Consider the following 27,530-nt stretch of genomic DNA (forward strand, 5'->3'; position numbering starts at 1 on the left):
CACACAATATCCACACCTGTGCAGGAGGCAGACTGCATAAAAATTTAAAAAATCCCTCCCTAGCTCACAGGAATCCCCACCCCCAGGTCTCCCTCCCTTCCGCTCCCCTACAGGAGTCCCCCTTATCATCTTAAAATGTTCAAACATGACATGATGTCAGAATGTCTTTATTATCCAATGTATGAAGTAAAACATAATTAGTGTAATTTAAAAAAAAAAGTTTAAAAAATTGTATGGTTTCTTTTTACATAATATACATTTCTCTAAATTGTTAATGAATAACAATACAAATCATTCAAACATGCCATATATCGCCGTAACAACAGCCTGGGTGAGTATAGTGCGCATAGAACATCGAGCCATCTCAAAGGCCCATCAGTCAGTGGGTCAGGGGTGTAGCAGGACGGGTGTAGCAGTGGGGATTGGGGAAACATATCCAATCCTAAAAATGAATCATCCAGACACAGTCCCGCCTTGATCCTGGTCATAACGTTGTATCAGAGGCGAAGTGACCTCACAACCATGACCCTGATCGCAGCTTTAGAGAGGAAGTGACGTGAGTGTCTGTTGCTTAGGCCCCGTTGTGCAGGCCCAGGCTCCGGGATAGAGCTCAGGCCCAGTTGTGCAGGCCCAGGCCCCGGGACAGCATGATGGCCTCCAGGTCTCTGTCCTCCTGGCTCTCCTGCAGCCGCTGCTCCTCCAGCAGAGACACCAGAGCATCTCTCTGCTCCACCACCTCCAACATCTCCCCCAGGATTAGCTTCTCCTCAGCCAGCTCTGCCTCACCCTTCAGGTGGTCTGAAAGAGAGGGAGTGAGAGAAGGATGAAAACAGAGAATATATTAAGAGCGTTATGGTACAGTATGACGTGTGTGTGTTTGCATGTGTGTGAGTGGACTTACCATCCACGGCCATCCTCTCTCTGAGCTCCTGTTGAAGACGGCTCTGTCTGTCCTCCAACTCCAGCTCCCGAGCACTGATGGAGAGACAGTTGCCATGGAGACCATGCCAGTCCACAGAGACACTGATTGACTCAGATAATTGCATACTGCACCGAGGCATACTACATACTGCCATTCCGTCATAAGTGCTCATACTAATCATACATTTGGGCAGCACAAAGCCCAGTGGTGACTGGGGAAGATGAGGGGTGGGGGTGTGTGTCTATTTGTCAATAACAGCTGGTGTGCGATGTCTAATATTAAAGAAGTCTCGCGGTATTGCTCGCCTGAGGTAGAGTACCTTATGATAAGCTGTAGACAACACTATCTACCAAGAGAGTTCTCATCTATATTATTCGTAGGAGTCTATTTAACCACCACAAACCGATGCTGGCACTAAGACCGCACTCAACCAACTCTATAAGGCCATAAGCAAACAAGAAAATGCTCATCCAGAAGTGGCGCTCCTTGTGGCCGGGAACTTTAATGCAGGCAAACTTAAATCCATTTTACCTAATTTCTAGCAGCATGTCACATGTGCAACCAGAGGGAAAAATACAATTAAAAAAACTCTAGACCACCTTTACTCCACACACAGAAATGCATACAAAGCTCTCCCCCGCCCTCCATTTGGCAAATCTGACCATAATTATATCCTCCTGTTTCCTGCTTAGAAGCTAAAACTAAAGCAGGAAGTACCAGTGATTCGCTCAATATGGAAGTGGTCAGATGACACGGATGCTAAGCTACGGGACTGTTTTGCTAGCACAGACTGGAATATGTTCCCGGGATTCATCCAATGGTAATGAGGAGTATAGCACCTCAGTCATCGGCTTCATCAATAAGTGCATCGACGAAATCATCCCCATGGTAACCGTACGTACATATTCCAACCAGAAGCCATGGATTACAGACCATCATTAAGTTTGCTGACGACACAACGATGAGCCGGCCTATAGGGAGGAGGTCATAGACCTGGCAGTGTGGTGCCAGGACAACAACCTCTCCCTCAATGTGAGCAAGACAAAGGAGCTGATCGTGGACTACAGGAAAAGGCGGGCCGAACAGGCCCCCATTAACATCAAGTGGGTTGAGTTTCACGTTCTTTGGTGTCCACATCACCAACGAACTATCACGGTCAAAACACACCAAGACAGTTGTGAAGAGGGCACGACAACATTTTTCCCCCTCAGGAGACTGAAAAGATTTGACATGTGTCCCGAGATCCTGAAAAAGTTCTACAGCTGCACCATCGAGAGCATCCTGACCCAGTTGCATCAGGATGGCAACTGCTTGGCATCTGACCATAAGGCGCGACAGAGGGTAGTGCGTACGGCCCAGTACATCACTGGGACCAAGTTTCCTGCCATCCAGGACCTATATACTAGGCGGTGTCAGAGGAAAGCCCCAAAAATTGTCAGACTCCAGTCACCCAAGTTAGACTTTTATCTGCTACCGCACGGCAAGCGGTACCAGAGCGCCAAGTCTAGGACCAAAAGGTTCCTTAACAGCTTCTACCTCCAAGCCATAAGACTGCTGAACAATTAATGAAAGGGCCACCGGACTATTTACATTGACACCCCCCCCCATTTGTTTTGTACACTGCTGCTACTCGCTGTTTATTATCTATGCATAGTCACTTCTCCCCTACCTACATGTACAAATTACCTCAACTAACCTGTACCCCCGCACATATACCCGGTACCCCCTGTATATAGATTCATTATTGTTCTTTTATTGTGATAATGTTTACTTTTGTTTATTTGGTAAATACTTTCTTGAACTGCACTGTTGGTTAAGGGCTTGTAAGTAAGCATTTCACGGTAAGGTCTACACTCGTTGTATTCGGCGCATGTGACACAAAGTTTGATTTGACATAGGGGGTCAAATGTCAGATAGATACTCACAATATCATGAGTTCTGACTCATAGCGCATCAGACAGTTCTTCTGCTGGACCAGCTTGAACCACTGCTGCATCAGAGCTGGGTCATCCTGCCTGCCCATGACTAAAGGAGAGAGAGGAAAATGGAAAGAGAGGGAGGGGTGTAAGGAAGCAGGGCTTAGATTGGAGGGTAATGAATAGTATGAGGGAATACAGCATAGTATGTGAGATACATACCGCCAAGGTGTAAGTCCAGCTCTTCACTGTCATTCGACTCTCCCCAGTAGTCTATAATGAGAACATACAAGGGAGTTGACCACGTGACCACACGTACACTGATCATTTGCTTAGTCAAACTAACTAAGAATAATATAGGTAAAACAAACCATGATGTCAAACAAGCGTGTAAAAAGTGTGTGTGTGTGTGTGTTTACCTGCTTCCCCTCTCAAGGCCTTCTCAACAGCCACACCCCTCTCCTCCAGCTGCCTCTGCTTCTCCTCCACCTGCTCCAACTGCCTTTGGATCATCTGACAGGGCACATTTTATACACTCAAGCCCTGTTTATACCTGATTCGAACACGCATTATTTGTCTTGATCTTGTCCACATTCTGATTGGCCCACATTTTCAGACAGGTGTAGACGATTAAAATACACATTTGATCTGATTGTGAGCAGATCTTCCTGATCACCTCAGGAGGTAGTCAGGCACGCATCGGCTGTGTTTACACATGCAGCCCAATTCTGATATTTTTCCTTTAATTGGTATTTTGACCAATCAGATCAGCTCTTTAGCCAATAATTGAACAAAAGATCAGACTGGGTCTGCCTATGTATATGCAGCCAATGTGTCTGGATATCTTACAAGTGTAGACAAACGCGGACAGTGAATCCATTTAAATAACTTTTATCCCGCATTCTAAAATCATTGACAGGTGGCACCATTGACTTATGGCATCAATATGTGTCTTATAAAATGCATGAGCTGGCGCATGCACACCCAGAGAAAATGGTTTAGTGTAGAGGTGCTGACAAACAGTGAATAAACTGTAAGCTATAAAAACTAAGAGAGTCACAAGCTCAATGCACAATCTCCCAGTTATTTTTTAGGTAAACCAATTATTACTGGGAGTTTATACTCTCTTTGTTTTTAATCAATATGTGTCTTAAAATAAATAAATAAAGAATAGCTGTCAAATAATTTGCATACAGGGAGGGACCAGGAAATCTGGTCAGAATGCAGACACAGTGGACGGATGGATATAAGATATTTGAATACCACGACTAGACATTTTTCTGAAAATGTGGGCACAATCAGATCAAGACAAAAGATGCATGCTAGCGCCACCTACAATACCAATGAGGCTTTACACAAATCATACGCACTCAAACAAATGATACACACACTCACACAGACATTATAAACCTGCATCTTACCTGGGCTCTGTGCAGTCTCTTGAGTTGCTCTTGTTTGGCCTGTTTACGTGCTGCCCTCTGCACTCTGCGTGTTAACCTGGCATCTAGCTGCTCCTCCTCTGGGTCTCTGTCTCTGTGGAACATGGCCTCTGACACATCCAGGCTGGACGGGTCCTTCAGGTCCTTCATGTGCACCAGTACCCCCACAACTTCCGTAGGGCACGATGACTTCCGCTGTGTATCCATATGGGGGGAACTGTCCCTCTCCCTCTCCTTCCCCACGTGCCTCTGTAGGAGAGCGAGAGAGAATCAGACGGCTACACACAGACACACACACATAGCATGCGTGCACACAGACACACACACACCATTACGATTCGACCACAACAACAAATAACATACACACTACACACTACTGAGTATACACACTACTGAGGGTTAGGGACGATAAGGACGCAGCACAGAGCACAGAAAGGCTTGATGCAACCAATGAGAATTGTCACACTACCTTAATGGCATACGCCCTCTTAAAGGCCAGGGCATGAGGTACATATGCAGACTTGGAAAGACGAAGACCAAAAAACAATCAAAATCGGGCCCACACTATGTCTAGTTCAGACAAAACGTACTCTAAATCGGAACTTACAAACTATTTACTACAGCTATAAACAACCCATCTACAAAATGGGAGACACGTAACCATCTACACAATGGGAGAAACGCAACCATCTACACAATGGGAGAAACGCAACCATCTACACAATGGGAGAAACGCTACCATCTACACAATGGGAGAAACGCAACCATCTACACAATGGGAGAAACACTACCATCTACACAATGGGAGAAACGCAACCATCTACACAATGGGAGAAACGCTACCATCTACACAATGGGAGAAACGCAACCATCTACACAATGGGAGAAACGTAACCATCTACACAATGGGAGAAACGTAACCATCTACACAATGGGAGAAACGTTACCATCTACACAATGGGAGAAACGTTACCATCTACACAATAGGAGAAACGTAACCATCTCTCAGTAACTCTGCTGTAACGATCTCTAACTGGACTAGGACACAGCAGCCACAAAGTAGCATACCTCCCCTTCCTCATTCTCCTCTTCCTCCTCCTCCTCAATGGTTTCCTTCTGAAGGTCTGACGTTAGGTCAAACAGATCCAGACGAAGCTAAAAACATTAATCCATTAAAACGTTTACCTGAGCCTCTGAAGACAGGAGATATGGTAACCACCAAAGACCAGATATCCCCTAACACATATGACATCAGCCTCTTATAGTGTGAATGCATTTCCTCCAAACAATCACTGTAAAGACTGCTGGCATATGTAACGGATGTGAAATGGCTAGCTAGTTAGCGGGTACGCGCTAATAGCGTTTCAATCAGTTACGTCACTTGCTCTGAAACCTAGAAGTAGTGTTTCCCCTTGCTCTGCAAGGGCCGCGGCCTTTGTGGAGCGATGGGTAACGATGCTTCGTGGGCGACCGTTGTTGATGTGTGCAGAGGGTCCCTGGTTCGCGCCCGAGGTCGGGGCGAGGGGACGTACTAAAGTTATACTGTTACATTGATGCTGTTGACCCGGATCACTGGTTGCTGCGGAAAAAGGAGGAGGTTGAAAGGGGGGTGAGTGTAACGGATGTGAAATGGCTAGCTAGTTAGCGGGTACGCGCTAATAGCGTTTCAATCAGTTACGTCACTTGCTCTGAAACCTAGAAGTAGTGTTTCCCCTTGCTCTGCAAGGGCCGCGGCTTTTGTGGAGCGATGGGTAACGACGCTTCGTGGGTGTCAGTTGTTGATGTGTGCAGAGGGTCGGGGCGAGGGGACGGTCTAAAGTTATACTGTTACACATACACAGAGCTGTAGAGCTGAACATAGGTCTGTAGTGACATCGCTGACTCTCACAGTCAGAGCTGTAGTGTAATGTCAGCCTGCTGCTCTAAGATCAGTGGTAGTGTTAGTAGTGATGTCCTTACGTTGGCCTTGGGGTTCATGGAGCATCTCTCCATCACAACAGAGCAGGTGATGTCTGACTCCTCCGGCTCCGACCAGCTCTGGCGCTCCCTGAACTTCACACCTGCACAAACACAGAGGTTCACCATAGGAAATCACTATACCAGATCACCAGAGTGTGTGTGTATTACCTCTTCTCTCCGCAGAAGTTTTCCTCCTGCCCTGCTCTTTGGGGGCTGGGGCTGTTGTCATAATGGGAAGGGAAGTCCTGCCCTTCTTCTTCCGGTCCTTCTTATAGCCAGAGAAGACAGCTCTCCACAGGCCCAGGGGTCCACCTTCTCCTATGCCCGCTTCCGACACACTCTGGCTGGGGGGCTGGTTGTCCCTGCGGCACTTACGTGAAGGGAAGAGGGAGCCTCCCTGGAGTTGTGTGAGGAGGAGGGGAGGCAGGCTCTCTGCGAGTCTGCGGGGGTCTAGACCACCTCTGCTCTTCCCTGGGAGAGGCTCCCTTCCCAGGGGGATTTTCGTGTCCTCCCAGCCCACTCCCATGGCTGCTCTCTCTATCTCCCTCCTCCTCTCCATCTCCCTCTTCCTCCCGATCTCTCTCTCGTCTCTGGGCACTGCCTTAAGGGGCTTCAGGGGGGACAAGGGGGGGTTGATGTCCTCTAAGGGGTCTATTACTACACCCTTACACAGCTGCTCCCCAAGAGACCCCGCCCCAACAGACCCCCCCGCAACAGATCCCCTTCCCCCATCCATGTCCCACGGTTTCAGCTTCTTGCCCCTGACCCCCCGCACAACAGCCGACACCATGATAGGTGCGGGGGCAAATCGAGGGGCAGAGCGAGAGGCGGGGCTTTGCAGTGACTCCGCCTCCACAGCAGGGTGGGGCAGGCTATCCCAGCATGCCTTGAGCTGGGCAGGGGGAGGGATGCCGGGAGGGGTGAGAGGGTCCGAGGTAGAGGTGGTGGAGCTCCCGCCCACACCGATCCCCGAACTACTGCTGGAGTCACGCACCCTCTCCCTCTCCTTCCCCCCTCTCTCCCTCTCCTCTCGCTCTTTTCTCTCCTTCATCTCTTTCTTCTCCCCATCCTCCTCTCCCTCGTCTGGACCCGGGGAGCAGCCAGAGGTGGTGGAGGAGTTGGGGGAGGAGTAGGTAAAGACAGAGGAGTCTGGAATTGAGACTGAGGACGTGGGTGTGGGTGCATGCGACGTTAAGGGTGTGAACAGTGTTGAGGCAGTGGCTGGAGTGGAGAAGGTGATATTGGGTACACTGGTGGGGCTGTATGGACCGTGTGTGTCGGGTGTTGTCGAGTCAGGCAGTTGTATGTCAGGCGTGTGTGTGTCTGGAGAGTGTGTGTCAGGCGTGTGTGTGTCAGGTGTGTGTGTGTCTGGAGAGTGTGTGTCTGGAGAGTGTGTGCTCTGCTGCCACTCGTCCAACGAGGCTACCTCCTCAGCGGTGAGGGGAGATGCTCCTTCCCCTGAGAGAGAGAGCGAGAGAGCGAGAGCGAGAGAGAGAGAGAGAGAGAGAGAGAGAGAGAGAGAGAGAGAGAGAGAGAGAGAGAGAGAAAGGGAGGGGGGAAAAGAGAGGGATGAGTAGAGAGAGTTGTAGGCGGAGTAAGGGAGAGGGAGAGAGAGAGGGGGAGGGGAAGTAAAGAGAAAGTCAGAATCCCTACAGAGAAAACGAGATAGCAACCTCCTGTGTCGTACAGAAAATATTGCTTGTGAGCCACAGTTGGCATTGAGCGAGAGTAGGTATTCGGTTTTTTTTGTCATTGTTTAGCAACACTGTAGACTTGATGAGGCAAAGGATAGTAGTAATAAGGTTTGGGCAACCACAGCCACCAAAGCCATTGGACAGTGGTGCAAGAATCACTTGTCTAAGTCCATGGGGTGCAATAGGTGGGGAAGTTACTGTAACTTCGGCCTACTAGTGTGTCATTATGCTCAAGGACACAACAAAACATGAAAAATGGTTAGTAACAAATCAATTACCATAATAAAAATGATAAACATGTTTTGTTAGCTTTCTCTCATGTGGCGGTGCCACCTGTCTCCTCCACCTCTTCTAGAGGAAGGAGCCACAGACCTGAGTGACGCTCCCTCTCCCACGGACAGTACTCCCCTTCTACCAGCAGGGGGAGACACACCAAATAGAGAGACAGGCAGGGAGGGAGGGCACGCACAGATAGAGCGAAAGAGGGTTGAGAGAACAGAACAGAGAGGAAAGGAGGGGAAAGGTGAGGAAAGGAAACTAGTCTAAAAACAAATCTTTCTAACTAACAACACTTAGAGACACACACAGGAAAACAGAGAAAAATGCCCAATTACCATCACTAGATAACTCCTCCTCCTCATCATCATCATCTTCATCAACCTCTCCTTCCTCCTCTCCTTCTTCTGTCTCTTCTTCGTCATCTCCTCTCTCTCCTCGGAGGCGTGCGTGTAGTTCCATGGCCTTCCTCCATGAGTCTCTAGCCAGGTCATTGGTTAGAGCCCGCTGCCTCTCCCCCTCCTCCTCCGTCTCTGATTCTGAACTATGAGGAGAGAGGAAGGCAATGACTGTGTGAGTGTGTGTGTGTGTGTGTTCGTGTGAGTACAAGAGAAAAGGGGGAGAGAGAAAGAGGGGAAGAGACAGAGGGAGAGGATATGGGAGATAGATAGCGAGAGAGAAAGAGGGGGAGAGAAAGAGAGGAAGAGACAGAGGGAGAGGATATGGGAGATAGATAGCGAGAGAGAAAAAGGGGGAGAGAAAGAGGACAGATAAATGTTTGTTTTTGTAATGCTGACCTGGAGCCCTCGTTGTCCCACAACGAGCTGCGCTTGTGATTGGCCTTCTTCTCCTCTGTCACCAACAGACTGAGGTTGTAATTGGCCAGCGTCTCCTCTGGCACCTCCTCCGGCTCATCTGTTAGCTGCTCAGTCTCCAGGCTCCCCAAGCTCCCACGGTAGTTCTCCAGCTCTATACGTTCTGGCGTGCCGCGCACGCGCTTAGCCAAGCCACACTCCCTCTCAATCAGAGATGCCACTGAGCACACACACGCACACATACACACACACACATACACATAGAAGCTTTACCAAGCCGGACCCACTCCCAATCAGAGACGCCACTGAGAAACACACACACACAGACATACACTTAGCCAAAGTTAATGTCACATTCTTTGCGCACTCAGGACATTCTTTACACACTCAGCGGCGTCACTAAGAAACACATTCTGTGCACAAACACACACACACACGTCACAAGCATTACGAGTGAAAACACACACACGACACAGATACATGAAGCGCTTGGCTTACCTGAGGACCTGCGATCTGCTGTCATCACAGTTACTGAGGAGCGAGGGTTAGTGGACAGAGCAGCTGGGGACTCCTGGAAGGAAAAAGCAAAGGAGGGGTCAAAGATTCCTTTTTATTTTACCCAAAAAACTCCAAGGATCAGTGTATTGATCTACAGAAAAGCTCATACATATTACGTATTCTCCTCAAAACAATATAATATACAGCGAGAGAGAGCTCGTCATCAAATGAAACCTTAATTGCTATGTCTATACAAATATCAGGAGTTAAAACCCCAGGTCAGCCAAGAGCTTCCATTTAGCCAGAGTACGAGGGGAAAGGCAGAAGTCCTTACCAGGAGGGTCCGCTGAGAGGGGGTCCGTTCGTAGGGGGCTGGGTGCTGGTCGGAGGTAGGAGGGGCTGGTCTCTTCCTCTGGACCGGCCCGACCAGACGGAGGTCATAGTGCGGCTTACAGTAGAACTTCCCTACACACAGAACCAATGTGTTAGAACACTATACATAGAACCGCCCTACACACAGCAGTTTGAGAACCTCACTACACTAAGAATTGCAGCTTGAGGACTGCACTACAGAGAGATCTGCAGCTCCCATGCATCTTACCGAAGAACTTTAAACAAAAACCTAAGTGTTATCTAACGACAGTAGAAGTACAGAGAAAACAGTGTTACATATCTTACAAGTCTCATCCTCAGCTAAATCTTTTTCAATTCCCACACAAAGAAAACAGTGTCCCTAGACCTTGAGGAGAAGTCTCTCAGCTTCCCGGAAAGGAATGGGGAGAATGAAATAGAGTTGTGTCTTACACTGTGACTCCTCCATAGAAAACAGTGCCGGTCTACAGAATTGACGGGAAGACACACTCGATCTGGTCCTTACACTGACAGACCACTTCATATATAGTCGACCCTACACACGCTCCTCTCCCGCCTCACCTCAAACGGTTATCATGTGACACCTCATCCCTGATTGGTTGAACGGTTTGAATTAAACGTAGAGATTAGCTCCTGACATGACAACACTGGCATCTTTTGTATCACATCTCTAAGAGGTACAATACACACACACAGTCACACACACGCAAGCAGGCATGCACACGCGCAACACCAGAGGCTTTTATGGGCCCTAAGTGAGATTTGGTTGGGGGGGGGGACACCTTGTGGGCAAAACATTTTGGATGGCCCTCCTATTCACGGCAGAGAGAAACGTCTTACGTTTAACATTTAATTTCCTGCAGTTATACACATTTCGCGATGGGGCAGAGAGAAAATGTTGCAATTTTACAGGAAATGTCTTGCAATTCTAACCATTTTGCCATGGGGTGGACAGAGATTTTTGCCGTTTTAAAGTTTATTTCCTGCAGTTCTACACATCTTGCCATGACTTTTGTCATGTTAATGATATCTGAGTGAGAGTGACTAACAAAATCAATGGGGGCCCCGTGGAGGTCAGAGCCCCTGTGAACGTGTCCAGCATGCACGGTCGGTATTCGGCCTTGATTACTACAAATTTAGATAGTTTAGCTAGCTAACTTACCAATCTAAAAATTGTTAGCTGACATGGCTAATTGAGTGACTGTCAGTGACTGACATAACAAGATAAAAACTGCTGATGCACAAACAAATGTAGAAATTGCACCTTGTGAATTCTACAGTAATTTGAGTCCCCGACTGAGGCCCCCCCACACACACACCCGATCAAAGATACACAACCACACAGTCAGTCCAGGGAGCCCCAGGCCCCAACTGTGCAGTAAGCAACACACTGAGTTTGTGTTCTTCATGCGTTAACTGAGTTGGTCTCTGGTCTGCTGATAACCTGGAAGCCTTACAAAGTGATCATGCAGTGTAACATCAACCCTGAGGGCAGATTGGCGCAAGTGTGATTGAGTGTCACTGACCCTCATAAACTGCAGGTCAGAGCTGCATTCAAGATAACACAACAAAGTGTGGTAGAGCATATAAAACAAGTTGAGGCAGTGTTACAGTACCAAGACCATGCTGGGCTGGTAGTGGTATTTTCAGTGTGTGTGTGGTAGGGCAGCCCTTGTCATTCATTGGAGTTACCCACTTTTAACATTACTCTCTAACCCTATGGAGCTCAGTGACCCCCCCCCCCCTCACCGTTAGGTCGGTCGTAGGCGTAAGAGGCTAGGCGAAGAGTGGAGCTGCAGTGGTCACACTGGAAGCAGCTCCGGTGGAAGAACAGTCCCTCAGCACTGAGTCTCTCCATCACGTACACACGCTTACTGCAGAAGAAACACACGTCACTGGCCCCTCCTGGCCCTGGCCCTGGCCCTGGCCCCGCCAACACAGAGTGAACGCCAGCCTGAGAGGGGGGGGGGGGGGGGGGGGGGGCGGGAAGAGAGAATAAGCTGTGATACATGGATGACTTCAGAGTTAGCCAAACAAAAACACATTTACTAGAAGAACCGTGCAAATGCAAAGTTTGGTAACAGAATTATGGTAAAATAAAATATAAGTTTTTGTGTCCCCCTTTTTCCAAAAAAGATTCAATATCTGTTCAATTAAGATTCAACCATCAGGTGTCAGCTATGACATGACACATTGACCTAGATTTTATTTTTTGGCTATTGAAATTGATTTACACCCGGTAACAGAATTGCAGATTTCCGTTCTCTTCATGGTGATGTTTGCTAAATAGGTACACAAAATGTATAAACATGATGCAGATTACAGGAAGGGGGGGCTCAGCACCACCCTGAATAAGACATTAGCTCCCCTAAATGCAACAAAAGTCAAACTTTTTTTGGGGGGGGGGGGTCTCTAAGTAATAGTAATTTAACTATTTTCCTAATAGTTTAAAATGTAGTGGTAAATATGTTTTACAGTGGTAAATATGGAATTAAAAGCTTCCAATGACATACAAGTTTCTGTCATAGTTTAAACCATGTATTTCACTGTGGCTGCGCTGTCCACTCAGTAGGGCTGAATTTCACTCTCAGCTGAGCTCCTTTACGCATAGATTTTCCTTTGTAGTTCCTAATTTTCGCCATTTATTTGCCATGCGTCCTTTATAAAATAAAATAAAAGCCTTTATTCCAATGCATTAGAATTCTCCGTTGATTTATAATTGTTTGATTTTGTCGGTCAGCTAGTTAGAGCACTCATTGCTTTGATATTCAGGTGCGCGAGTCGTTCTACATGCCATCCGTGGCCAGAAGTAGTAGACCATTTATTTAATTAACTTTATTATTTTCTATCAATAATAATTTTCTTTCCTGTATCAGCTGATGATGGTCGACAATATCACTAGACAACTAGCCTACAGCTACATGATTTGTACAGGGTTGAAGTTCACTGTTCTAATTAACATTTTAAATGCTTAATAATGACAAATAACACTGTCGTTAATGTAAGGAAAGAAAGGTAGTGTTTTATGTCACACGATTTGTTTAGATTAGAAGCATTAACTCATGAATTATGATAACTCGTGAACTAGGGTGTAAAACATATTTTGATTCAACTCATGCATTATTTTGAAAGTATGCTACCTATTCTGCGTATGTTCGTGTGTTTAAAATTGCCTTGGCTGAGAGGGTAGGCCTAGTGGAGGGTAAACGCAAGTAAACGCCGTTGACCCACAATTTTCAGAAAAATGCTTTGAAAGTATAGGAACAGTTTTTTTCACCGCGACCGGCAATCAGACTTTACTCACTTTTTTTTTTTACCACTACACACTTGCTACGGGTCGGCCTATCTGAAGTTCATGGTAAATACACCCTAGCGTTTTTCCCGGGACAGTTTCAGCCCCATTTCAGGTGTCCCGAGTTTTCAGGCTACAGAAAATGTCAATTTGTCAGCAAGATGCAACAATTAATGTAGGCCTAATCGATGACAATCTCTGAATATCATTAGGCAGACTTTTTGATGTTTCGTAACAGATGTCTATTTCCATTCATCAAATGGCGCGAGTAGGCCTATACATGCATTTTGGATACTGGAATTATTTTGGAGTGTAGGAACATGCACAGGTAGCCTACTTTTTAAGTTATTTGTTTGACAATCAGATGAAAATACCATAACTGTTTGTGTTCATGTCACATTAAAATTAAATACATTTTTACTCTTTCAATTGTCTTTATTATTAGGCCCAATAAAAAACGTGGAACCGCGTGCACTCAAACAAGACCAAATTTGTTGGGTCTGGACCCGACCAAATCTGAACCAATCATATGTCTATGTTTCACAAGTTTGGATATCAAAGCACAGCACAGTAGAGCTCAATAGAGTTCAGTACAGTATAGTACATTATAGTAAAGTAGAGTAGAGTACAATACATTATAGTGTACTCAACTCTAGTGTGCTCTTCGAGATGCGGAGGTCTATCCGTAATAAAGAGATGCCCTGCTTTTATGACACCGCACTCCACAAAGCAAGTATAGGCTATAGCTGTGTTTTATCTTGATTATTGTCCAGTCGTGCGGTCGAGTGCTGCAAGGAAAGACCTAATTAAGCTGCAGCTGGCCCAGAACAGAACGGCACGTCTTCATTGTAATCAGAGGGCTGATATAAATACTGTGCATGCCAGTCTCACTTGGATAAGAGTTGAGGAGAGACTGACTGCATCACTTCTTGTTATAAGAAACAATGTGTTGAAAATTCCAAATTGTTTGCATAGTCAACTTACACACAGCTCTGACACACACACTTACCCCACCAGACATGCCACCAGGGTCTTTTCACAGTCCCCAAATCCAGAACAAATTCAAGAAAGCGTACAGTATTATATAGAGCCATTATTTCATGGAACTCCCATCCATCTCATATTGCTCAAATGAACAGCAAACCTGGTTTCAAAAAACAATTAAAGCAACACCTCTCTCCTATTTGATCTAGATAGTTTGTGTGTATTTATTATGTAGGCTACGTGTGCCATTTTTGAATTGATGTAGTTCCGTCCTTGAGCTGTTCTTGTCTATTAATGTTTTTGCAACAGCTAATGGGGATCATAATAAAATACCAAATACCTAATGTGTACTGTACTGAACTCTACAGTACAGTACTGAACTCTACAGTACAGTACTGAACTCTACAGTACAGTACTGAACTATACACTACAGTACTGAACTATACACTACAGTACTGAACTATACACTACAGTACTGAACTATACACTACTTTTCTTTACTGTACTTAACTCTACTCTATTGTACAGTACTGAACTGTACTCTACTGTGCTGTATTGTACTTTACTGTGCGGTGCAAACTTGTGAGGCTGCAGGTAGCCTAGCAATTAAGGGAGCTGGGCTGAGCTGATTCCCGAGCCGACTAGGTGAAAATCCGTCGATATGCCCTTGAGCAAGGTACTTAACCCTAATTGCTCCTTTAAGTCGCTCTGGATAAATGACTCAAATGTAAATGTGAACCCAACTGTGGTTTGAGACTACTATGGTTTCCCATTGTAGCAAACTCAATTGCAGAAAATCCGTTACCGATAGATTTACTGATACCGAATTGATATCAGTAAAAACCAGTGGTGGAAAAAGTACCCAGTTGTCATACTTGAGTCAAAGTAAAGATACCTTAATAGAAAATGACTTAAGTAAAAGTGAAAGTCACCCAGTTAAATTCTACTTGAGTGAAAGTCTAAAAGTATTTGGTTTTAAATATACTTCAGTATCAAAAGTAAATGTAATTGCTAAAATACACTTAAATAAAAACATTTTTTATTCCTTATATTAACTTCAGATCACATCAGATCACACTATTTTCTTGTTTTTCTATTTACTGATAGCTAGGGGCACACTCCAACCCTCATCATTTACAAACAAAGCATTTGTGTTTAGTGAGTCCACCAGATCAGAGGCCGTAGGGTTGACAACAGATGTTTTCTTAAAAGTGTGCAAATTGGACCATTTTTCTATCCTGCTAAGCATTCAAAATGCAACGAGTACTTTTGGGTGTCAGGGAAAATGTATGGAGTAACAAGTACATAATTTTCTTTAGGAATGTAGTGAAGTAAAAGTAAAAGTTTTCAAATAATAAAGTAACGTACAGGTACCCCATAAAACTATTTAAGTAGTACTTTAAAGTATTTCTACTTAAGTATGTTACACCACTGGTAAAAACACTATTACTAATTGATTGGTATACCTTTACTTGTTACTTCTGTGAACTTTCATTGTACTCCCTCCTCATGAGGTAGAGAAATTCAAAGATATCTTAAAAGATATGTGGGTTTTTGGTGCAGAATTTCACAGTACAAGGCAATGTTTCTTAAACTTACAGACATTTCTCCAAAACTAAATATAAGTGTTGATATTAGTTGGCAGGGGTCTTTACTTCAACCTTATTGTGTTTTGATACATTTATAATACCTTTTAAGACTTTTCCTGGTAGATGTTTTCTAAGATCCCCTTTCTATCTGTTTGTCCAGAAATCAAAGCCTTTGTTTATTCCTCATTTTTGGGATGAAAATGGTTGAAAAATGTATATATGCCATAATAACAAAAATAAATAGACTCCTAGCTTTCATTTGACATCCAATTTGACATGCTCCTATAAACTTCACCTTGGTGCTCATGGATACTTTTACATGGAAATGGCCTACTTCAGAACCAGCCTAGATAGGGTATAATCCAATGCTGCCTATTGACAGTATTAGTGTGAGTGAGTCGATTCATTCAAATACATTCTTACTGATTCCTTCCTATCAGGAGTGTGCTGGGGTGATGGTGACTCCTGACTTTGAAGCTGAGAGGATATCTGTTCAGCCAATGAGCTCACTCCCCCTGTGTACATCTGAACGTATTTCTAAAAGACAACAGGAGAAAAGAGAGACAAGAGATGAGGACGAAGGACAGAACAAACAGTAAACACACACAGACACACTCACTAGGGATGACACAACCGGAGCCATAAACATGTTGCTGTGTCATAGATGTGGAAATGGAACACAAAGCTCGAAACATCCAACCCCTATTGGATTCTGTCATTATACTCATTTAACCCTCTTTCTGTTGCAGTGTAATTAATCATTGTCCAAAATAATAAATATAAATGTTATCACTAGGCCCTTATCTCACACCAATCAAACTTAATTTGTAGGCCAATCAGAGAGGAGTCTGAGGAAAGAAGGCTGTGCAAACATTAACAAACACCATTCACAGGCCTCTGATTTTTTAAATCTTAAAAGGGAAAATTTCAGTTGCAGCGTTGTCACATGCCACATGCCCTGCGGTAAGTTATACAAATATACTTTCTTGAAGACCAAACAAGATGTACTCTGAATCCAGTTCAGTCCAGTTTACTCCTCTTTCTCCAAAACAACAGTTGTTTATATGAATTACAGTATCATTTAGCACTCTGACACTGCCCTGAGGCCCATAGATTGAACTCAAGTTGTAGCCCACTCATGGTCCACACTAGCCCAATAATGGACTGATGGAGCCCAACGTTACTCCTTATAGTCCAAGGATCTTACATGTTCTGTTTAAAGGTGAATTGGCTCTGGAAGCCAAAACAGCCAAATACTCCCTCAAAAATCAATTCCCAATTGCGGTATAGTTCTAGAAACACAAATCCCTCTCACATCACATCAAAATCATTTCACAAATTGAAAATACGGTTGCAGCCGACTGCATTTTTCAGTGACAACACGTTTGTGGCGTCTGTCTGCAGTTTACACACAGGTGTTCAGAGACACAAATAGCTAATTAGCACAGGTAGTCCACTCTGTTTTCCACAAACAAAAGCTGCAACATGGAAATGGCTGTGTGAGAACACTAACCCTAAAAGGTGTCTAAGTAATTTAACATTGTGATTTTTTGAAAATGATTTATTGCTTACATGAAAGACGGGTTCCATAACCATACCGCAAGTGATGCGTGGTAATGTTTAGAGCATGCCTCGGGGCTATACTAATGTTTAGAGCATGCCTCGGGGCTATACTAATGTTTAGAGCATGCCTCGGGGCTATACTATTGCCAATTGATGCTAAAGGTAGTTATGAATTGTCTATGAATGGGGTAGGTTCACACTAGGGGTATGGTTAAAGCTTTGGCCGTGGGCAACTCTTACTGCCAACGTTCACCATGTATCTGTCATGATTCACTACACTGAGAGAACAATTCATTGCCACACGCCAGATGGCGCAACATTCGTCTGTTGGTTGACGGACTGCGAGTTGCGTAGGATTTGACGCCACCTTTTCGAACGACAATTCTGAACAGTTGGTCTTTTCTGTCCTGAATGTATATATCAGGGAACCACTGAGGTAGCCGAGAAGAGACCTCAAAAGTCATCACACCAGTGACACACATTAGTCTACAGATGGGTAATGGGAACTTGGGAAATCTATGAACAATTATGGGTGGCATGGGACATCATTATTAGTCTACGTGCCATCTAGTCTACACACAACTACATTACCCAGATTCCTCTGGGGGTGGCGTACCTGCTCCCCCCTGCTGGGCAGAGTGTGACATTTGACCTTTTCCTTGTACTTGAAACTCATCTGCTCCTGCTGCTGCGTGCGCTTCTTCTGGGGTTAGATGGGTTTAGACGGCATCATGTGAGTGGGTGGTTGACGTAGCGAAATAGCGAAATACTGTGATATCGATGGCAACTAAAGCTAAGAAAGAGCTATGGAAAAAATGCCACGCGACTGAACTACACAACACACAAGCATCCACCCCCATGTGGTGACAGAGAGATACAGCTGTATTAACTCTACAGTCCTCCAAGAACCACAGGTGGAGCAGGTGGGGGACTTATTATTTTGTACCTGTTTCCAGGTGGCAGCGGAGGCCACAAAGGTTGCGTCCTGGGGGTCAGGGGATGATGGAGGAGGTGGAAGCATGGGCATGGAGTCCCCCTGGTGGTCAGGTAGTAGAGGGAGTGAGGGCTGTGGAGCCGGGACGGCCATGGCTACCTTTATACCATACTACAGCCACAGCCTTAAGCCTCTCTAGGGCCTAGGCTAAGAGCTACCACGACTAACCCTAACTACCAGTTAATCTTAAGCCATATTGCTGCAACCACAGCTGTCCCCTTGAACCAAATGAACCCTTACTTACTGCTCCAAGGCTTAGTGAGTCCCATTGGCCCTGACCCAAAATACCCATCAGTGCAGCTAATCTGGCTTATCCTCTGAAACCGCAAGAGGAAGTCAGTCAGTCGGCTCACACCTGGAGGATCTAAACTAGCAACAGCTATGGATGACAGACCGTGCTGTAGAAGTTCCTTTAGTCTGATTGAAAGCACAGATTTTCAATTAGAATATTTTTGAAAACGTTGACACTTTGAGCGAGGGGAAACTATCTATGTAACACCTGAAAACTCTTAGCAGCTAGGAGTTCCGAATTACATCCCCTCTCACCTGTCTGCGGAGAACTGCAGCTGGCGTGGAGGAGGGGCAAGGGGCATTCTCCTCAAACTTGGCCAGCAGCTGATTGGCCATCGAGCGCACTCTGCTCTGGCTTGCTCCACCCACAGAGCACAAGGCAGCCTCTTCCTGTGGAAGGCAGAATGGTGGAGAGTTTGACCCGTGTCACTTTAAGGCCAAAGGTTTTGTATAGCTGTTCTCACATTTAAAATACTTTACACTATTGCATGTCATCTCATTCATTTAGTCACAGAACTACCGGCAGTTTCTCTTCAATTACAATTTCTCTTACCTAAACCAGGGATACAGGTTACACCCCTCACCTCATAACTGTCCACTAATCTGAGATCTTGTCTCACATCCTCCAGACATGGCCGACTGGTCTTCCTCCTCTTCCCCACCGCATCCTTCTCCTTCTGCTCCTGATGAGAGGGACACAGACAAATATATGTAAACACACATGCACCGATACACCTACACACAGACAAACAGAGTCCCTGCATAAGCAAATAGGGGTGTGTACCTTGGGGTTGCGCTTGCGGGATGGGCTGTGGCCCAGGCGGCTGAGGAGAGAGGCAGGACCAATCACAGCAGCCCTCCCATCTGGGCTCTCAGTCTGGGATTCTACAGAAAAGGAAAGAGGAGAAGAACAGCCATTCCTCATCTCCTTTCCTTCACAACCACTGACAGGCAATAGGAATAGAAACAGTTTCACCACTTTGCTTTTGCTTAAGTAAGGCATTGTAGGTAAGTGGTTATGAGAGGGCCGGAGACGAGGAAGACTATTCAGCATTCTGGAAAGAGAGGGTAGGATAAGAATAGAGGGTGATGAGGAGAACTGAGCATTAACAGTTCTTACCACTGACTACTGTGGTTGAGAAACTCACCGCTTGGGGGCAGTGCGTCCTTGAAGAGCTGGTGAAACTGGCTGAGGTACATGACCATACAGAGAGTGTCCGTTTCACTGACAGACGACATCTCCTCGACAGTCATCACAGGAGAGATGCCAAACTCCTTCTCTGCCACCTCCAACCCCAACCTCATATTCTCCTCCCCCTCATCCTCCTTTAGAGAGTCAACGTCACTGCAGAGAGACGAGAGACTCAAAGTAAGAGAGTCACACACACACACGTGCAAATAGACACACTTTACACACTTACACACTTACACACACACACACACACACACACACACACACACACACACACACACACACACACACACACACACACACACACACACACACACACACACACACACACACACACACACACACACACACACACACACACACACACACACACACACACACACACACACACACCAGAGCAAGTGGACAAAGAGAGGCACTGATCCAATCAGGCAATTAAAAGGGCACTCATCAGGACCATGTTCTTCTGACTCATCAGCCTCACCACTCTCACACAAACACACATGCACCTGAGCTTGCGTGAAAAGGAAGTGAGACAAACTACATTGCGCCTGAATGCTACCTTTGGGATGAACTGTATGAGGTGTATGAGGTAAGGTGATTTGTGAGGAGCGTGAGGCTAGAGGTCAGAGGTGACTCACATGAGGTCAGGTCGATAGTGGTGGATGAGGGCACACAAAGCTAGGCCACTCTTCCAGGAAGTAGTGAGGTCGCTAACCGCAACGCCACGGTAACCCTGCGTCTGCTGCTGGCACCATGACAAAAGCTTACTGGAGCGAGAGAAGGACTCTGGGGAACCAGAGAGGAAGAAAACAAATATGAGTGAAGATTGACGATTGGTTAGAGTTATGTTAGTGTAGCCGTTCAGTACTCAGAGGGTCAGACTCACCCTGTCGTAGTAGCTTCGGCAAGGGGGATCGGGGTCGTGGTTCCTGGTCCGCACCCGAACCTCCACTCTCTTCTGTGTATATTAGATGCCCCACCTACAGAGATTGTCATCCTCATCCTCATCATCCACAATCATCATCAGACCTCTGTGCGTGTGTATGTGTGCGTGTGTCTGCCTGTGCATACCTGTGCGGGTGTGATGAGTTGGGGGTTGATGTTTGGGTAGCGGGTAGCTGGGTCGACGGTGTATTGACCAAAGTTCTTGTTGACGTTTTCTGGAGAGGCCTGAGGAAGGAGGCGATACAGACTCTCTCTGAAAAAAAGAAAGAGAGTAGAGAGAGAGAGAGAGAATGAGAGGAGAGACAGAGAGGATTATTTAGTGAGGGAATCAGGTGAATGATAATTTTGTTTCCTAGCCTAGGTGCCTGTTGATCGATGATTTTGGCACGTCGTGTATATTTGTGTGGCTTTGGCAGTGTGTTTTGTCTATAGGTTTCACAATGTGTAACTTGACAGTGTGCCCATTCCCTGATTGCTGGTGTGTGTGTTCTCCTAACCGCAGACCTGCCCTCTCACCTTTCAGCAAGTATGTCCAGGGGGGCGAGGCCTTGAGCCCAGCTCCGTACCATCCAGGCAGAATCCAATGCTGCCAGGAACCCCCGTGCTATACCTGTCCCCATGGGCCAGAACGGCTAACACACACATAAGCAGACACACAGACACACGCACATTACAACCATACGCTACTTACAACAGAATCACTTTCAGAGTATTGCTGACATTAACACTCTTCTACTCTCCCTCAACTCTGCTCCTCTCTTCCTCTCCCTAACTCCTCACCTCCAGAAGGCTGTCTCCCACCAGTGTGACCAGCAGATGGTGTCCATGTCTCTGTCTGACCAGTGCAGCGTTCTCTGACGCGTACATACAGGTGAAGTCAAACAAGGCAACATCAGGCTGCCCGTAGTGGTTCATGGCAAAGTCCAGGGACGGCAGCTGGTGATTGGTGGAGAAGTCCGCCGCCTCGCGGGCGTAGGCCAGCAGCGCATTCTGGTCCACGTTTCCCCGTGAGAGAAGTGTTTCTGTGTCTGCAGAGTCCTGATGGGTATGACACAGTAAACATCAGTACAATAGAATACAATCAATGTTTGAACAATAACACAGTTATACAGTCAATATCAGGGCAGTAGAGAGCAGTGAGATCAACATGAGTAAAATAACAATACAGTCAATGCAGCTGTATCAGTGTGTCATAAAGTACTGTATATATATGTGTGTATGCATTGTTTCATGTTTAACATAATTTTTTTTTTTAAATGCCCCTTTTTCTCCCCAATTTCATGATGTCCAATTGGTAGTTACAGTCTTGTCCCATCGCTGCAACTCTCGTATGGACTCGGGAGAGGCGAAGGTCGAGAGCCAATACGTCCTCCGAAACACGACCCTACCAAGCCGCACTGCTTCTTGACACACTGCTCGCTTAACTCGGAAGCCAGCCGCACCAATGTGTTGGAGGAAACACCGTACAACTGGCGACTGAAGTCAGCGTGCATGCGCCCGGCCCGCCACAAGGAGTCGCTAGAGCGCGACGGGACAAGGACAACGCAGCCGGTCAAACCCTCCCCTAACCCGGACGACGCTGGGCCAATTGTGCGTCGCCTCATGGGTCTCCCGGTCGCGGCTGGCTGCAACACAGCCTGGGATCGAACCCGGGTCTGTAATGACGCCTCAAGCACTGTGATGAAGTGCCATAGATTGTTGCGCCACTCGGGAGGCCCGTCTGTGTGCGTTGTTACCCGCAGAATGACTCCTTTCTCCAGCAGACTCTGCTTCTTAGCCGTCATCACAAAGTAGTGCGTGTCGTCCTTGTAGTACACTATATTCTCCAGGTCCACTCCCGTGGCGTCCCGTAGCTCCTGAAAGAACCTCTGGTTAAAGATGAAGGCCACTCCGCTGATCTCCTCCACCTTGGCCTCAGCCGTGGTGTTACGGTTCATGAAGTTAGCTGTGATGGCAATGGCCAGCTTGCCACGGAACTCCTTACGCCTGAACCCTGATTGAACATATGGGAGACAGGATGTGATTGCAAACAGGAATTCTGGGATCAGAGGGCAAGAAAAATTCCCTTCCCATAAACGCATTTACTAAGAAATGTGTTCTTTCAGTGATGGGAGGTCTGACTGATGCTGCTTGAGATCTGTTGCTGTTTCAGTGTTTCGGTAGGTGCTATTAGATGATTTACCTGGCAGTGTGTTCCGTCGTCCATCAGCTCCGATCACCACATCACACTGCAGTTGGTTAATAGGGTGAGACTTGGGTTTCACCTCCACCCTCCAGCCTACCTCTGAGGCACACACACACATAAAGGCATTACACACATTACACACACATTACACACACACACACACACATAAAGGCATTACACACACACACACACACACATAAAGGCATTACACACACACACACACATAAAGGCATTACACACACACACACACACACACACACACACACACACACACACACACACACACACACACACACACACACACACACACACACACACACACACACACACACACACACACACACACACACACACACACACACACACACACACACACACAAACAAGGGTCTTACTCTGTTGCTCCTGGTCCGCAGGTGGCTCCACCAGTCCCTTGAACTCTACGTTGACATGGACTTCCACCCCCAGCAACAGAGCCACCTTTAATAACACCAACTGTAACTGCCGTATACCTACAGAGGGCAGGGGGGCGAGAGAGAGAGGGGGAGAGAGAGAGGGGGAGAGAAATAGGGTATAATGAGAGAGAGGATTCTCTAATGAACATTGAAGCCCCATAGCTGTAACCATGGAGACTCAGGGGTCAAGTGTCAGGGATCATTCCATACTCACTGATGTGGTCAATGGCTCCAGCACAGAACTTGCCGTAGAACTTTTTGGCCCCGAGGCCCCTGAGGTCGTGGATGGTGAAAGGCCAGAGGTGAAGGACGTTGTTCCTGGAGAAGGCATCTCTCTTCTCCAGCAGCACCACTCTGGCCCCCAGGAACCCCAGCTCTACTGCTGTACGCAGACCACATGGCCCCGCCCCGATGATCACACACTGGGAGAGGGGACAGCTGGGATGAGAAGCTAGAAACGTACACACGCTGTGCAGCCTGTGTATTTGAAAATGTTAAATACCAGATTCTAAATTACTAATAAGTACCGTGGTGTTGGCACAGACACGGCCCTTCCCGTATTCGTGGTGGGCCGCCCGTTTGTCCAGTTTGGCCCACAGTGCGTTTGCCTTCCAGTAGCTGAGGCGTTCTTTGAGGGTGTGGTAGAAAGGCCTCTGCGGCTGCGTTGCGGAGTATGTCTGTGGCTGAGTATGTGTGTGTGTGAGCTGAAGGTGCTCACACAGCAGGTTGAAGGCACGGAGTGTCGTTCTGCAGGTAGACGCCTGGACAAACTCATCAAATAGAACCTGGGCGTGGCCCTCCTTCTCCGCCTGCTCCGCCTCGTCGCCCACGGCAACGCCGGCAGCAGCTGGGCACCCTGGGAACTCCATCTCAGCTTCCTGTTCCGGGCTCTTTCATTGGCTGCCTGGAAAGAGAGAAAAGATAAGAGAATATTCCATACTGACGTCCCATGTAGAATCCATGGGAACTGTGTTGAGTTATCATTCCAATTCCTTGTCGCACCAATGACAGCAATGGAGTTGGCATTTGCAAAAGCACAAACAGATATGGGACCAGGCTACATGTGTAATAAATTGCTTATAAAACATTTCTAAATTTGCAAGTAGCCTACTGTGTGAGTGTGAGAGTGAGAGTGAGAGTGAGAGTGAGAGTGAGAGTGAGAGTGAGAGAGAGAGAGAGAGAGAGAGAGAGAGAGAGAGAGAGAGAGTGAGTGTGTGTGTGTGTGTGTGTGTGTGTGTGTGTGTGTGTGTGTGTGTGTGTGTGTGTGTGTGTGTGTGTGTGTGTGTTTAGATTAAGGTGTTCTCTGTCTGAGCTGGCTGCATATCAGAGGTTAGGTCCCCTGCTGGGAGGTAGGGCCAGAGATGTTCTTATACTGTTAGAGCCCAGATAAACCAGCTCTCCATGCTGTGCACTGGGCTTATGGGTAATGTAGTATATCCGCTGCTGAGACTCTGGTTGTCACACAATCAAAGCCCTCAGAAAAGTGTACTATATCCTGCTATTGCATTATATTCAGTGCTAAGGACTTGGGGGGAGGAGGTAGAATATGTGCCCACATCCCAAGACTGGGACAATAACCAAAGCAGTCACCAGACAATACAAAGAGAAAGAGGGAGGGAATGTGCGTGGTTGGGGGGGGAGACAATGCACCTCATACATAGTGGATCCATCCGCACCAAGCACCAAGAGAAACCCACACACATACTCCATCACCCACACACACTCCAATGTCAGCATAGCAGGGGGAGACAGTATAGTAGTTTATTAGATTGAATTAGAACATTTGATAGATACTCTATTAATCCCCCAAAAGGGAAATAAACAGCACCGAATAACCACACAAGACTAAAAACCTTAGATAAATAATATACTATCCATTTTAGATGAGTCTAAGTGCCTAGGACATTCTACATAATTACCTTGCACATCAAAGAGCTTTCATTCTTTCAGTATTGTCTGTCCATTACGTCCACACAATACTTTCAAGATAACACATTCAAGTACACACACATACACACATTGACAGAAGAACACACACAAACTGTGTAGGACTTACTGTATGCTGTGTTGTCGTCTGGCCTGTACAGACATTATCACTCTCCAGCTCAGCTACGGGTTACCAGACGTCTCTCAGAATTCGAATGTAAAATCTATCTTCAGCCACAGAAACAACAACCCACAAACCTGCACTGCAGTAGCCTATACCGCAGCCTCCATTGTCTCTGCCTGTCCCCCTCCCTTCCTTATGGTGTGCTGTGCATTATGTTGATACCAAACTCTCCAAGTCTGTCTTTCTCGCTCTCTCACATCCAGACGCTTTTCTCGTCCAAGGTCAGGGAACAGCCAAGTACAGACTCCTCCCACACAGCATGTCCACATAGGCTACAGCACACACACACACACACACACACACACACACACACACACACACACACACACACACACACACACACACACACACACACACACACACACACACACACACACACACACACACACACACACACACACACACACACACACACACACACACACACATCTAATCTCTCGGTGTCCCTGGGAAACAGACTGGGCTCTAACAAGCTTAAAGAGGAGAGGGATCAGAAGAGAGAGATCATTCTGTAAGAACGTGGCGCTGAAGGAGAGAGATCCTGCTCATAGGCACACAAAAACAGAGTGGGTATGTGGGGACAGAACACACAGACAGAGGCCTATTTGTGCATATGGCCGAGACCCAAGCCCTTCAGTGCTGTCAGAGAGAAGGGTTGGGTTATACATTCTGTCGGTGGAGAGGTACCTGCACATGCCAGGTATAGGCCTACACATGACAGAGCAAATACACGTTTATAGGCCTACCCACAATTTTCAATTTATGGTCATATGGAGATCTGCTCTGCTCTCTTTACTAACCCCAAATTAGCCATGTTTTTCACAGCTGAAGACCCAAGCCTGAGAGGGCAGGGCTTAATCTATAGCTAAACATTGTGGCTAACCCCTGACCCCATGGCTTACGCTGCAGCTAATACCTGATCACCTTCACCGATCCATACTATATTCCCAGTAGCTACTTCAGTATAATGCCCGCGCCACACCCCACACACACATGCGCACACACACACACCCCACTAAGCTGCCCCATGGTGTGTGTGTGGGTGGTGTTACAGTCTAATTTTAACTTTAACCTCTCCATGACAGGGCTTCTCAATGTTTCCAATGAAACCCAACCAAGTCTCGCTCTGTTTGCTTAAGATTTCACGTAACCCCATTGGATTAGAACTTTGTCGTATATATAGACGACGGCTACATCTCCCTACAGGGTAATGTCGCCATCTAGTGGTTGGGAAGTGAGACTGAATTCCCCTGCTTGACCAGTTATTTTCGCTCAAGCGTACACACTTTCTGAAATATAAATATCTAGATAATGTAAAACACAAAGACAGCTGTCAAAGTATAAAACGTGTAATGTGTAAATATACAATTACATGAATGTGTTGAGAATCATATGTACACAGTCAGGTATTTTGCTGTGAAGAGAAAAAAGTGAATAGAATGAAATAAAGTATTAAGCCAAGACTTGTATATCACATATAGAGTATTATCTTCATTTCACACGAGAACACAGACAGTGGCGTACCAGTAGTGCTCGTCCCTTTGTCTCGATAGGCAGTAGAAGGGCACCAACAGCACAAAGCACACAGGCCACAGTGACTGGCAGCATATCTAAAATCACTGAATGTGACATCAACACCTACAACACACACACACACACACACACAGTCAAACATTATGACACACACATTTAAGAACAAACACCTGTAACACACATTCACATATTAATACACACATACACAAGCATCAGCCAACATGAACAACACACAGCCACAGACCTGTGCTATGAAGTGGGGCGATCGTGCCTCCGATGCCGCTGAAAGAAGTGCAGAAACCCATTCCAAGAGAACGCACTGCAGTCGGGTACACCTGAGAGACAGAAGGAGTCACCAGACACACACAGTATACACCTGAGAGAGGCCTATACAATACATTGTTATACACTAATGTAACGGATGTGAAATGGCTAGCTAGTTAGCGGGTACGCGCTACTAGCATTTCAATCAGTTACGTCACTTGCTCTGAGACTTAAGTAGGGT

General features: G+C 46.4%; 1 protein-coding gene across 4 annotated transcripts; it reads right to left on the minus strand.

Annotated features, from left to right (window-relative positions):
* Window positions 1–151: 151 nt before the first annotated feature.
* On the minus strand, window positions 152–25,758 carry LOC139534150 (protein-methionine sulfoxide oxidase mical3a-like). Of its 4 annotated transcripts, XM_071332974.1 has the most exons (31): window positions 25,439–25,746; window positions 23,910–24,286; window positions 23,597–23,804; window positions 23,323–23,439; window positions 22,927–23,028; window positions 22,481–22,737; window positions 21,525–21,782; window positions 21,261–21,376; window positions 20,871–20,997; window positions 20,686–20,779; window positions 20,438–20,585; window positions 19,753–19,949; window positions 19,389–19,489; window positions 19,189–19,287; window positions 18,860–18,994; window positions 16,180–16,293; window positions 11,641–11,845; window positions 9,854–9,984; window positions 9,520–9,592; window positions 9,004–9,241; window positions 8,545–8,750; window positions 6,405–7,694; window positions 6,237–6,337; window positions 5,346–5,432; window positions 4,747–4,797; window positions 4,260–4,526; window positions 3,258–3,351; window positions 3,061–3,111; window positions 2,848–2,947; window positions 902–975; window positions 152–798 (listed from the first exon to the last, which is right to left on the minus strand). In XM_071332974.1, the coding sequence occupies exons 2-31, from the start codon at window positions 24,249–24,251 to the stop codon at window positions 611–613; spliced, it is 5,571 nt and encodes a 1,856-aa protein (XP_071189075.1). In that variant the 5' UTR covers window positions 24,252–24,286; window positions 25,439–25,746; the 3' UTR covers window positions 152–610. The 4 variants fall into 4 exon arrangements, with proteins under 4 accessions (XP_071189075.1, XP_071189072.1, XP_071189073.1 ...); XM_071332971.1 differs by lacking the exons at window positions 4,747–4,797; window positions 5,346–5,432 and having other exon boundaries at window positions 25,439–25,743; XM_071332972.1 differs by lacking the exons at window positions 152–798; window positions 902–975; window positions 2,848–2,947; ... (6 more) ...; window positions 6,405–7,694; window positions 8,545–8,750 and having other exon boundaries at window positions 9,098–9,326; window positions 25,439–25,756.
* Window positions 25,759–27,530: the final 1,772 nt, after the last annotated feature.

Source organism: Salvelinus alpinus, chromosome 11 (assembly GCF_045679555.1).
Source record: "Salvelinus alpinus chromosome 11, SLU_Salpinus.1, whole genome shotgun sequence".
Lineage (NCBI taxonomy): Eukaryota > Metazoa > Chordata > Actinopteri > Salmoniformes > Salmonidae > Salvelinus > Salvelinus alpinus.